Source organism: Ursus arctos, unplaced genomic scaffold (assembly GCF_023065955.2).
Source record: "Ursus arctos isolate Adak ecotype North America unplaced genomic scaffold, UrsArc2.0 scaffold_2, whole genome shotgun sequence".
Lineage (NCBI taxonomy): Eukaryota > Metazoa > Chordata > Mammalia > Carnivora > Ursidae > Ursus > Ursus arctos.
In genome coordinates this window covers 1646129-1659728 of record NW_026622874.1, presented here as the reverse complement: position 1 = coordinate 1659728, position 13600 = coordinate 1646129, and the positions used below count along the sequence as shown (strand labels likewise).

The window sequence follows — 13600 nt, the reverse complement described above, 5'->3', positions numbered from 1 at the left end:
ACTTATGCTCTATTTGTATAATTAAAAGAAATAAAAGTGAAACACTGCACAAGAGGATTTTTAAAATAGACTTAACGGAGCTGGGAGAGGCGCTTCAGACGTTAAGCAACATGGAAGCAACATGCCCTCTTGTGGAGCTCACGGAACAGCCTTTAAGGTCACTCAGAAATAATGTGTTGTTTTGTTCACAGAATTTTGGAGTTGCAATGTCTGACTTACGGGTCAACCCCTCATGTTTGTCCCACGAGAAAAAAGAGAACAACACAGGTTCTGCAGTTTACCCAAAGTCACTTATTTTAGGCAAAGTCAGAATTACATATCGAGTCTTCTGATTTCTAACCGGACCTCTTCAATCCCCTAAACCGTAAGTCGACAAATAAACACCAAAATGTGTTGAGAAAGTCGTGACCGTACAATGTACAGTGCCTGCTGGCTAGAAGTCACTTAATTAGAGGGATGTGGGACACTGACCATGTTGCCAGGATCTTGCTGGGAGTTGTTGAGAAACAAAGGAGGATAATGCCTTTATTGTAGAGTGGATTGTAAAATCTAATAGAATTGTCACATTTAATAACAGTGTTACCCTCGAGGCTGCACCTAGTCATCAAACAGCACCAAATAGGCCCCATAAGCCCACGGCTGGAGAGGAGAGAGCCCTTCTGAGCCACAGGTGCCTGAGGAAGGCTGACACCCAGGCTACGGTGAGAACGCTGATGAAAACAGCAACACGACGGGGCAACGGAGCAGCGCCCAACCACAGGCAACGCTAGAGGAGTATGAAGTCTGTGGTGCACCCACAGTACTCGTAGTAACAACAAGTCCAACCCTGTTACACTCCTGACTAGTCCTCAGCAATGCCCCACTCTAGCCACCCGTGGGAGAAGAGGCACGCCACTTCCAGGCACAGACAGTCACTACAGTTCTGTACCAACGTAGATGGCATTTGGTGAAAAACTGTGACACACACACACACACACACACACACACACGGCAAAAGAAAACTGTTAAACACACAAGACACAGAACCAGACTCAGAGATGACCCAGACAAGTCTGGAAATAGCAGACAAGGAATTTAAAATAACTATGGGCTAACATGCGTTCTAGTGGGAAAAGTGGATAACAGGCATGAGCAGATGGGGGACGTCACTAGAGAGATGGACACTGTAAGACTGAGAGAGAAATGCTGGAAATACAAACCAAAAACACAGTAAAGAGCCAAGGAAAGAACTTAAAATGAATCTGTAGAAATTACCTAAATTGAAAACAGAGAAAAGCAAAGCAGAAAGTAAACACAACAGTGTTAAGACTTGTGGGACAATTTTGAAAGTCTCACACAATATAATTGGGATCCCAGTGGGAGAAGTGAGAATGGGAGCTAAGTATTAGGGAGATGGGTCGGGGGGATCACACTCTAGCTTATTCTGTCATTCCTTCTTTCCAGAGCCACACACCATCTTTCCCTCCACTGCGTTCCAGTTCTTTCACGAGCAGAGGCTGTCTGGTGCTGACTGTCCAGAGTAAGCTTCGAGTCTTTGGGAAGTGAGGATAGCTGCTGGATTTTGTGCATGAGGCACAAGATCTGTGGTGTCTAATTGCTGCATTTCATCTATTCTAAGGTATGCTTTGTAACATTCTCGAAAATAGTGTCTTAAAATAGATTTTCTCTTTCAATGAAAAAACTAAAACAATGGTGGGGCACCTGGTTGGCTCAGTGGGTTAAACGTCTGCCTTTGGCTCAGGTCGTGATCCCAGGGTCCTGGAACTGAGCCCCATGTTGGGCTCCCTGCTCAGCGGGGAGCCTGCTTCTCCTTCTCCTCCCTGCTTGTGCTCTCTCTCATTAGCTCTGTATTGCTCTCTCAAATAAATGAAATCTTGAAACAAAACACCGTAAAATAATGGTGCGTCTTACAGTCGATTACATCGTCAACATGAGTCACTACTTTAAAAAGTTATTATAAAACAGAAAACCACACAAAATAAATAGCTTATTATAAGGCTAACACTTTATAAGGATAGCTCCGTAAGCTATTGTGTTATTATAGGACAAACCCTATTATACATTATACCCAAGTCATCAAATAAAATTTTGCCAGCCACTCCCAGAACCCCCTCCATGTACTTTTTCCTAACATCAATGCCCTCCCTCTCCCCTAGAGTAGCCACTATCCTGAATTTTAGTTATCACTTCTTTGTCCCTAGTTTTGTTTTTTTAAGATTTTATTTATTTGACACAGAGAGAGAGACAGAGAGCACAAGTACGACCGGGGGCAAAGGGAGAGGGAGAAGCAGGCTCCCCACTGAACAGGGAGCCCCTTATGGGGCTGGATCCCAGGACCCTGAGATCATGACCTGAGCCAAAGGCAGACCCACAACCAACTGAGCCACCCAGGCGCCCCTGTATGTCTCTAGTTCTATCAACAAGGTGTGCATCCTTACATTATCTAGTTTCATTTTGTCCATTTAAAGAAAAAATAATGGAATTTCCCTCCTTATCCCTTTCCTTACAATTTATCTGTTGAAAATCCCAGGGTATTAAACCTGTGGTTTCCGTGTGGATTGTGCTCATTGCACACGTAAGCTCCACATGTTTCTCTGTCCTGTTTGTTTCTGCATTTTGGCAGCGGGACCCAGAGGCACTATCAGCCTCCCCTCCCATCCCTTGGCAAAACTATAGAGGATGCGGGGTTCTCTCACTAAGACGCATAACACACCTGGGTGTCTCCTTCTGGAATACTAATGGCAGCTGATGCTCAATGTCTAAATCCATCCATCCACGAGGTGTTGCAAAATAGTGATATAATCACGTTTCTTTTTCATTATTGGAACATCAAAACGTGTTTTCCACCCCCCTTCTGCTGCTGCTTGGATACCTAGTGGTACAGTCCAGAGGAAAGACAGGAAAATGCTTGATATCTCCATTTCCCCGTTTTCAAGATAATGAATAGGTGATCAGTTATCTTTCATGTTTGTGTTTCAGTAAGTTGCAATTATTATCCTTTTTCACGATCAAATTTAGCCATGTTTGGACCTGTTTGAGCTGGCTCCTACGTCTTTATGAAATTATACAGTAGTCTGTGATAGCTTCTGTTTTAATAAGATATTCTAGGCTTTTCTTCTATATTTCCTGCCAGACTTTTTTTTTTTTTTGTCAAGATGCTCTGGTTTCCTTTGATTAAAAAGATGGTATTTTAAGACTACAAACTGAGTAATGCTTATTGGTACTGGATTTTTTCTAGGTCTCTTCAGCGTGTATACATGTAGCATATATGCATAAGGAGTATATATATACAGACATATTTTATATATGCTTGTTTCTACCACTACTTCCAACTCAGATTCGTAACTACAGGTATTTAAAAAAAAATAACCCACATCTTCACCTCCTCTTTCCCACATCAAGAATTCTGGTTCTCAAGAAAACAGGGGATGAATTGAAATATCCCATAAATGTCCATTTATTCTACCCCACATTATATGCCCAAGTCCTAACAACACTATCAGACTACCATCAGCTACGGCAAATATTTCTGCACGTGCTTTCCCCCCTTTTTAGCTGTACTCTATCATCTGGATGTATAGCCATTGCATACCATACTCTTGGAACTCCAGTTTTTCATTGTACAGGCGACTATGTTTAATGCTCACCACTAGTCTTTACAGTGCTATTTCTCTAGTTATTTTGTCTTCTAATGGAGCTCATTTTCTGATTCCTCAAGAAGAGTTTAAGGGAACCCTATCCCCCAAATTCTTGCATTTTCCCTGGGGTATGTTCAAAATGTTACTCCATTTTCTTCAAGCACAAAGAATAATTATGGAAAAGTCTGATGATCATCTAACTTTTCCCTCGTCACCTGCTGTTTTTGCCTACCCCAAGGATTTCTTCTTTTTTAAAATTAACTTTGTTAGTCTTGGTGCTGCATGTTTTGGATCAATAATCTTGGGTACAAGAGGGCACGCTAAAGGGCACCTGGGCGGCTCAGTCAGTTAAGTGTCCCAACTCTTGATTTTGGCTCAGGGCATTCTCGCCCTCCTGAACTCAGCACGGAGTTGGCTTGAGATTCTCTTTCTCTCTCTCCCTCTGCCCCTTCCCCTGCTTATGCTCTATTCTCTGTTTTTTAAAAAATGCACTTTAAGAAAAAAAAGTTTCAAAATATTAATTAGTAAAGTTTTCAGAAATTATCATTTTTTCCCCTTCAAAGACTATTATCTGTATATTGGACCTCTGTCCCCATCTTCAATATTTGTTAACTTCCTAATTTTGCTGAGATTTGTTGGTCACCGGTTCCTCCTTCCACTTGTATTTCAGCCTCCTCTCCTTTGCTTCTCTTATCCCTGTCCTGCTCAATATTGGTCTTCCTCTCCCCAGTTTCTCTTCTGTGGGGGACCCCATCCCAGGAGCCCTGGCCAACTCGGCAGATTGGTTCCAACAGTTCACGTGGACCAGACCAGCTGGTTCCTTCCGACGCCCCTTGTACTCACTCACCGCGGGAATGGGAAAGCCTCTCCCAGCTCCAGCCTGACCTGCTGTGTGTTTTAGTGGTTATTCTAACGTTCTGTTCTCAGGTCCAGTCAATGCCCTATTGCCTTCCCCTGCTTTTCCATCCTGGGGACTTGTGGCTCTTGGTGGCTTGTCTTCATCCACTTATACTTTGCCATTTAAGGATGCCGGCACTTAAATTTGTTGTAATGCTGTTCACAGGTTTTTTGTTGTCCAGTTGCTGTTATGTGGGGATTCGGAGACAGGAAAACTATGGCCTTGCTGCCATCTTCCCCTCCTCCCACACTATTTTTGAAGGTTTTCAGCCAGTTCCATTTTCAGACTCAGCTCGAGCCCCTGGCTTTGGAGGAAGCTGCATGTTTCCATTTACGGAGCCCATCTAAATGTCTGCTTCCTGTTGGCTTCTACCACTGCGGAATTGATCATTTCTTTGCTAAATCACTTACCACTTATCCATCTGTTTCCTTGCCTGATGTCTCTTTCCTCTGTTAACCTTTATGGATTTATACTGTTTTATTCCTTTTCTGTCATTTAAGTGGCATTTTAAGTCAGTGAGGAGATAAACATTTGTAGACAAAGTTTGAGTCACATTCTTAATTTGTTCTAGAACAGGAAACATTCACAGAGAGCTCGAATTTGTTTGTGTTCTTTGGGTCTTTTTCAGATTGGTTTTTTATTTCTTTTACAATTTTTATGCTGTTTCTTACAACTTATGTTTTTCGTTCCATTCTGACTCTATCCAAGAGTCTTCTATCAAGTCTTATTTTAAAACTAAAATACTCCAGATCGCTGTACTTTATCCTCTGTATCTCAGGTAACGCACCTTTGTCTGCCAGATCCGTCCTTTGCCTTCCCCTTCCCTCTCCCTCGCCTCCCTCCCAGTATTCACTTGCATGGTTCGTTCTCTCTCCAGGTACCTGCCTATGTCTTTGCAGTGTGTACACATCACAGACCCTGATGCTTTAGGATCTTACATTACACCTAAGACTCTAGTTAAGGGATTTTCAGTCCACACTTTAAAAAAAACATAGTAGGAAAAACAGGCTATTTTGAAGTTTAAGAATATTAACAATGTAAGTAGTTCTTTTCACAGGAAGCTGAGAGCAGTTTTCCTTCACTGTCAATCCATAACCTGAGCAAACCCTTCAGGGATAGCAGAGCACTGTCCCATGTGGGCAGTGATCTTTAACCCTTCCAGCTACCCCTTCCATGCCAGCAGCTTCATTTTCAATTCAACCCTGAAAGAGATAGGAAAGGCAGGGGGTAAAATTTAAAGCTTGGAGAAATACAGTGATTCCCTCCAGGATAAAATGATTACAGAATTGTGGCTTCTCATTTACCATCCTTATACTTGACAACATGACAGAAATCTTTAGAGTAGGTTTTTATAAATTTCAGGAGACTTGCCCCAAAACATCAAAATTTCCAAAAACTGTCAAAAATAAAATGATTTCTCTACTTAGCTTCTTATGAAAATATAAAAAGCTGAACAAAAGAAATTACTACATAGTTAATATACAAAATGTACTCTATTTAAAAAGCGGCACACATCTAGGAGTAAATCTTTGGTAGCGGCTGCATTCCCAAACAGCACTTCAAACTGATATTCTCTGCAGGCGCCAGCGTCCCAGCTGCCCGCATTTACTGGAATATTGCTCTCTGAACACGCAGGCATTCGGATTTGTTAAATATGTCCTCTTCTGCTTCTGGAGTTAGCTGGATGTTATCTTTGACTGGTGACAGGGGATCCGGCTTCTTACAAGAAGACAGCTTTTCAGAATCTCTGCAAAATATAACAAAATGAATTGGTGCTTTTAGGGAACCAATTATTATAGCATAATCTACCTAGACCAAAGAGAGGTATATGAAGATAAGACCTTTTAGTTTGTCTTAATATATGACACATTGAGGTTCTCCTCTGAGTATCGCAGTAAAATTTGAGTTTTGCTTCTTAGTTCCCCTTCCTGCTTCCTAAGTCACCTTTCAAGGCAGGTGCAAGGCCACTACTAAATATGTACGAGCTAAGGCAGAACGATTGCGAGAAAGAAACTTTAGTCTTTCCCCTTAGCACCCTTCTCAAGTCTGGCTAAGCACCCACGTAAGTGAAGCATGAGGAAGGTGTAAGCCCTGTCTTTTACTCCTCCCTCCCCCCAGAGGAAGGTGTAAGCCCTGTCTTTTACTCCTCCCTCCCCCCAGCTTATTTTTTGGCTGGAAGGGAGCTCTAGGTCTATAAAAATTCATCCCGTTACAAAGATAACACAGGTAATTCTATCTCCTGTCAACAAAAATCCAAGTAAGTCTTATTTTCTAAAAGGCACTTAGGAATACCTTTGCACCCTCAACTAGCAATTCTCAAGTATGGCCCACGGGCCCCTAAAAATTTCCAAGACCCTCTCAGGGGGTTACAGGATTAAAACTATTTCATATGAGTCCTTAGACTCTATCTGCCTTCCCACTGCGCTGACACTTGTACTGATCACCCAGAACCAGAACCGAATCAAAGCGACTGGCCACTCAGCACGGTCAGGACACCAGCCCCAAACCGCGTGAGAAATACCAGCGGCGCTTGTACCCTCCAGCTCCACGTACTTGTAGTTACTGAAAAAGAAAATGTACACTCGCTTAAGAACGTTCTTGATGAAGTAGTAAAAATCATTAATTTTTTAATGATTTAAACCCTCAACCCTCTCAACTTTGTAGTACTGTATGACAAAACGGGAAACACAACACGAGGTGCTTGTGTTGTACGGAAGTATGACGGTTATCCCAAGTGGGAAAGCACGTGTGACACCATGGTCATTCAAATTTAGGTATCTGGCAAAGGGATTCTCTAACATGAACAAAGAGGGCGCCTGGGTGGCTCAGTCGGTGAAGCGTCTGCCTTCGGCTCAGGTCATGATCCCAGGGTCCTGGGATGGAGCCCCCATCGGGATCCCTGCTCAGCGGGGGTCTGCTTCTCCCTCTACCCCTACCTGTTTGTGCTCTCTCTCTCTCTCTCTCAAATAAATAAATAAATAAATAAAATATTTTTAAAAAATAAATAATATGAACAAAGAGAGCCTGTTCTTACCCCCAAGGAAACAACTAACAGTATTTGTTGCCAACAATAAAATTCAAGCTTTCAAGTGAAAGTCAGAATTTTGGAAAACCTGTGTCTGCCCCTTGCCAGCTTCCCAATACTTAAAGACTTTGCTTATAAGACTGTGATTTCTTTATATTGTATAACGAAATGCGTCAACATTTGGAAGACAAACACAACTCAATAAACCAGCATTTTCTAAATGACCAATGCACGCACGAGTAAAAGACGCAGTCTCGGTGCACGACGGGCCAAAGGAGTGTAACAGAACACAGACCATGAAAAGTCGGTAGACTTGGCTTCATATCTGATATTGAAACTACCTTTAAGAAACCATCATTTGTTGAATTTTGGTATAATGTCAAGGTAGAAAATTTACAGCTAAATAAAAAGTCTATTCAATTACACATTTCCCAAACAGAAATGTGTGCGGAGCCAGATTTTCTTCCTACACTTCAACCAAAACAACCTCTCCTAACACACCAAACACAGAAGCAGACGTAAGAACCCAGCTCAGTTCTAGTAAGCCACAGTTAAGATTTGCAAAAATTTAAAAAAAGTCACTCCACTTTTTTTTTGTTTTGTTTTGGAAAAGTTATTTTCTGTAGTAAAATACTATTGATTTTAATATGGGTTCATCATTGTTATTTAAAAATAAATATTTTAAAAAGCCCGTCTTAATTTCTAAGTTAAATGCTGACAGATATAACCCACATAAACCGAGTGTTTTGGGCCCTCAATGATTTGAGAGTGTAAAGGTGTCTGAAGGCAGACGTCTGAGAACCGCTGCTGTATGGTTTCACCCTCGACTTCACACAGATAAAAAATACTTGTGTCCAGCAGTTATTTACAAAGTGTTTCTGCTCATACAATCTCATCCGACCGTGGCAAGGTTTAATCCCACCCTCCATGTAACCTGCCCCTCATTCTTAGCACATTTGCTTTATTGAGAAGAACAAGAGAATAAATTAGTTATAAATCATAGCTACTCTGAGACTAATTCTGTCGTCTAATGGAAGGAAGTACCGTGTGGCTCAAGGAAGGGAGATATACAGGGCGTCAGCTCTTTTAAAACAGTGTCTGCCCCATACATTAGAAATTTGGCACAATCATCACATACACTCAGTGATTCCCCCATTTCAGATATGATGATTTAAGGAAACAAATTGCTTTAAATCAAGAAATATGATACAGCATTACCTTCCCACCCTCATGTCTAAAACAACTTTATTTTCATTACAAACCTGAGAGACTTGAAAGGAAAGAAGCAAAGACACTTAGGCCAGAAAAAGTCACCTGCTTAACAACAGACTCCAAAGCCAGAACAAGAACGGAGGATTTTTAGTTTGTCACATTTTCACGAAATGAAGGTATAGACATTGAAGTTAAATACACTTAAAAAGGAGTCAGCTAAAAAGAATACAGTAAAATAACTCTCTTAGAGTAAGAGAAAACAAAATGGACTCCTATGAAAACAGAAAGAATTGGGAAAAGGGATAGAAATTACAAAAAAATAATAATTTATCCTATCTTAGAGTAAGTAACAAGGAAACTCACTTTTTAAATCCAAAATTTTTCCAGAGCTCATTGATTTTTATCTGTAATCCCGGCCTGTTTTCGGCATTATGATGATTTCTCTTCTGGACACCTGACGGCTTCTTGCTGAGCCCACTGACTCTGGCAGGAACTAGAGGCTTGATCTTGGTTGTAGAAAGATTGTCCACAGAACTAGATTTATACAGCCCAGGAACCTGCAGAGCAAATACCCCTTTTAATACTGTTCTGTTCAAACAACGACCTACAGTTAATTTCGAACTACTCTCTGCACATTACAATAGAAAAATAACCAATAAGCAGTGTGTAAAAATGTCTGTTTTCACTTACTATGTTTTAGTTCTACTTAATAATCTATCTTGGATAGTTTTCCTGTTTACATGTAGAAGTGAATTTTGTTTTGAATAGGTTGTTCAAACAGATCTCTACTGACATTTAGCTTTTTCTACCCAAGGGTTGATTTTTATCCTATGGGAAACAGGGAGCCATCGACATTTTGTTGTTGTTCTTTAGGACAGTAAGAGTGAAGTATATAAAACAAGGCTTTCATATTGATGCAGTTGCCAGAGGAGGTAAAAAGAACGGGAATGCTCACACATGAAAGAGGAAATCTTGATCTGGGATGCTGGTGAGGGGAGAAGGGAGAGAGCACAAAACAAGACAAAGAAAGAAACATTAGAATTTGGATAGGTACACACGCGTGGTTGTTTTTCTTCCCCCCCTGCAGAAGAAGGATCGATCTGGCAGATACAAAGAAAAAGGACCCTAAGATTTTAAAACTAAATGACAAAGAATAATATAATATTATGTAGCAGATGAAAATAAAAAATGTTCTGAGAAGAACTGGTTTGAGGCATAACAACAACAAAAGGGTGAGTTTCATTTTAGATATTAAAGATGGATGTTGGGGAGCAAGAGGGAAGGTCCATCTGGGGAGTTTTCACCAAAACAGAAGTGACAGCTAGAACCCTGCAAAAACTTCTGAGAGTAATAATAATAATAATATGACAGTTTAATGTCTAGACATAACTTCTTTTGGGAAAGTACTTTCTACATCTCCAGTCCTATCTGTCACTGAAAATAATCTGGTATCTTTCCAGACTTTTTACTATGATTATATAAACACACATGGTGTGCATGAGTAGTTTGGGTATTTAAGCAGCAATACCACAACTTCATGTTCTTCCTCTTTACTCAAAAATAATACGGACTCCCTTCCAAGGCAGTGAGGTCTGAAAAAGCCTTTTGCACTCAAAGATTTTAAAAACAGTCTTATAGTTACATATTCTACATTTAAGTGTTTAATATTCAGGATTTATATTTATATAGTATGAGATGGGATCTTTTTTTCAAATGGATATGCAGCCCACTTAATGAAATTTTAAAGAAGTTTTTATGCTACTAGAAAGATAATGTGTCCACTATGGAAAAGCATGACAAAGAAAAAAATTCACCGGTACCCACCAAAAACCAATTATGTATTTAATAATTCACTCCCTTATTTTTAGATATTTAGACTATTTGCAATTTTTCACTATTATAACCAATGCAGGGTAAGTATTCATGTACTTAAACGCTCATTATTTCCTTAGACTTGAGTCCTAGAATGCACTTACTGGGTTGAATTATTTAAACTTGTTCAAATTGCTTTCCTGAAATGGCAGAGCAATTTATACACAATTAATTTGTGATTATTTCACACACTACTCATAAAAATGAGTACAATTAAAATTAAAAATAGTTTTGAAAATCTGAGAGGTAAGAAATTACATTTCGTTATTTTAACTTGCATTATTTGACTACTACTGAGGTTATACATGCTTTTATATATTAATCAATCATTGTGTACTTTTTCTTTTGTACTATTTATATCTTTTGTGCATTTTTGAGTTAGAAATGAGCATTTTCATATTAACGGGCAAGAACATTTAATATAATATATAAAATATGCCTTAACTTGTGAGCTTTCACTATGCAGTCATGGAAATATTTATATATTTTGATTAAAAAAAAAACCTGGCTTATTGGATATACAGTGTCAAGAAGGTCTTTTGGCAACACATATCGAAGCTTTAAACTGTATGGGCCAGTAATACCAGTCCATGGAATTCACCCCTATGAAACAATCAAAAATGATACTAAATACTTATCCATGGGATCTTGGATGCAGCAGTGTCTGCTGCAATAAAACATGTTTAGGGTAAATGACAAATGTAAGGGAATTAGCTAAACTCCTACAAAGGCATATTGCTCATCATTATAAGTAATCCGTAGAAGCTCGTTATACTGCAAGAGAGGATAAGGGTTTCACAACTTCACCACCCGCAATCAGGCATAAACATGGCCCTAATAGGACTGAAAGTAGACGTTTTTCTTGTAAATAAAAATATAGGCATTTTAATTTTTAATTTTGTTGGTATTTCCCAGTTTCTGGTAATAAACATACACTGCTTCTGACATTTTAAAAAAATTGTTCGTTTTACCTTGTTTCTTAGAGGTGTGTCTTTTTTCAAAAACGGAGATAAACGTAGGTTGGATTTCAGATTACCTCGTTGATCAAGTGACTTCATATTGCAGTCAGATTCCTAGATTACCCCAGATTAAAAAAAAAAAATTAGATTTTGACTGTGGATTCTTTATGACAACTAACCCATATTCAACAAAACATAAAACAAGTAAAACAAGAAAATCAGTATAAATAAAAATGTAATTTCTCAGAAAGGTATAATACATGGAGCAGAGGAAAAGAAACGAATCTATGCGGAAACGGTGTTTGCTAGTTTCCCCCAAGTTTCACTGAAGAAACTAGCAAGATGCTTTGGCTAAAGAAAATTGTATAAAATAAAGTATCTGGTTACATTTGAAGGCTTTCTTAACCCTTCTGGGAGCCTGTCAAAATGCTGAGTCAAGTAAGACAAACCTACTATAATGTTACTGGTTTACCCGAGCCCGGCTGACGGTTTTCAGAAATCACTAGCTGTAAGAAGTGGAACCACTGCAGCCACATCTTTTAATTTTGAAACGTGTTCATTCAACGTTGAAGAAAAGAATGGGGCAGATCTACTTTCAAGAAGCAGCAACACTGTGTCAAGTGAAATTACCTTTCACAATGAGCCTGAGATCTCGCCTCGGGCTACCCCATCCTGTAGAGCTTTTCTATAGACAGAATAATGTGGCTTCCCACAAAAGTCACAAAAAAAGAACAATGAATGGAAGATTCAGAAGACTTTACATTTCTGTATTCTTCAAGAGGATTAAAAAAAATTATTTTGGGATTCTTTACAGTGTTATATACTTAAAAAAATAACCCCAAAGTGAAAAACACTCCATTAACTGGTTTGTAACTTACAGAAATTCCAATATTCCTCACTCCAGCTAACAGTTGTGCTGACTCTGAGATAAATCATTTGTTTCTTTTTCTTTCTTCTTTTTAAGTGTAGTTGACATACGTTAGTTTCAGATGTTAAATTTCTTAAAATAAAGGTCATGAGTAAGGTCCAAAGATCAATTCACCTCAAACAGGGCCAATGAAGTCAACACACATTAGAATCTCTGGTTGTTGCTTTTCACAGTGAATTACCGATGGAAGGCTCCACTAGAGAAATATTTTCTTCAGAGCCATTCGGTGAAAACTAGTATTAAATATGAAGCCCAATAGTATTGTGGCTTTCTGAAACATTTTCTGAATCAAAGAAAGATTCTATAATTTTATGTTACCTGTTAGTGTTCTAATTTTTTGAGAATTAACAATTTGTTTTTCCTAACAGGAGTTTACTCCATCTGGTGGCGAGAGATACAAAAAACGGTTATGTGGAAGTCAGAAATGTGGGAAGTTCCGTCAGCATGCACAGCCTACAGCCTGTGAGCTGGGAAGGCTTCTCAGCAACACGTGGCTAAAAGCTTACAAAGTGCAGCAGGAAGAGGTCGCTGGAAAAACGGAAAAGCCACCTCCAGAACGAGCTCAGCAGACCCAAGAGTGTTCTCAAATAGGTGGTGATGTTTTTATGAAAGATGTTCAAGACACAGCGCTGTGGGGGCACCGGCCTGGGGCCAAGAGCGAATGCAGTGTGAAGCACAAAACGAAAGTGAGGGTATTACAATGCGGGCTTGGGTGAAAAAGCAACGGGGTTCCAGACCAGTTTGGATGAACTGAAGCCCAAGCACGTGAACGGAGAAAGAAAAGCAGGAGTCTCAGAGGCCGCCCTGGGCTGGGCCTGGAGTACCTTCAAAACCCAAACACCACATGGAACAGATTTTGGATTCAATACATTAACTGATTTCTGCTTTCTCCAAGTGAAAACAATTTGTGCTCACATTTTAAGTTAGCTTTTATCTGCAGTTTGAGTCCAATAGAACTCACGTTTCCTTTGGGAACTTGAATAAAATATTTTCCTTTTGATAAATACAAGCTCTCCTGATTTATTAGATACTCTTCAATGTTCGGGGTCATCAACCTTCTGCCAAACA

General features: G+C 39.6%; 1 protein-coding gene across 2 annotated transcripts in view; it reads right to left on the bottom strand.

Annotated features, from left to right (window-relative positions):
• Positions 1-5150: 5150 nt before the first annotated feature.
• EXO1 (exonuclease 1) overlaps positions 5151-13600 on the bottom strand; it is a 34545-nt gene continuing 26095 nt past the window's right edge. For both annotated transcript variants that reach the window (XM_057315498.1, XM_026487571.4), the window contains exons 13-15: positions 11617-11718; positions 9137-9330; positions 5151-6283 (exon numbers count right to left, since the gene is read on the bottom strand). In XM_057315498.1, the coding sequence (XP_057171481.1) occupies positions 6142-6283; positions 9137-9330; positions 11617-11718 (438 nt within the window). In that variant the 3' untranslated portion in view covers positions 5151-6141. The remainder of the gene's footprint in view (positions 6284-9136; positions 9331-11616; positions 11719-13600) is intronic.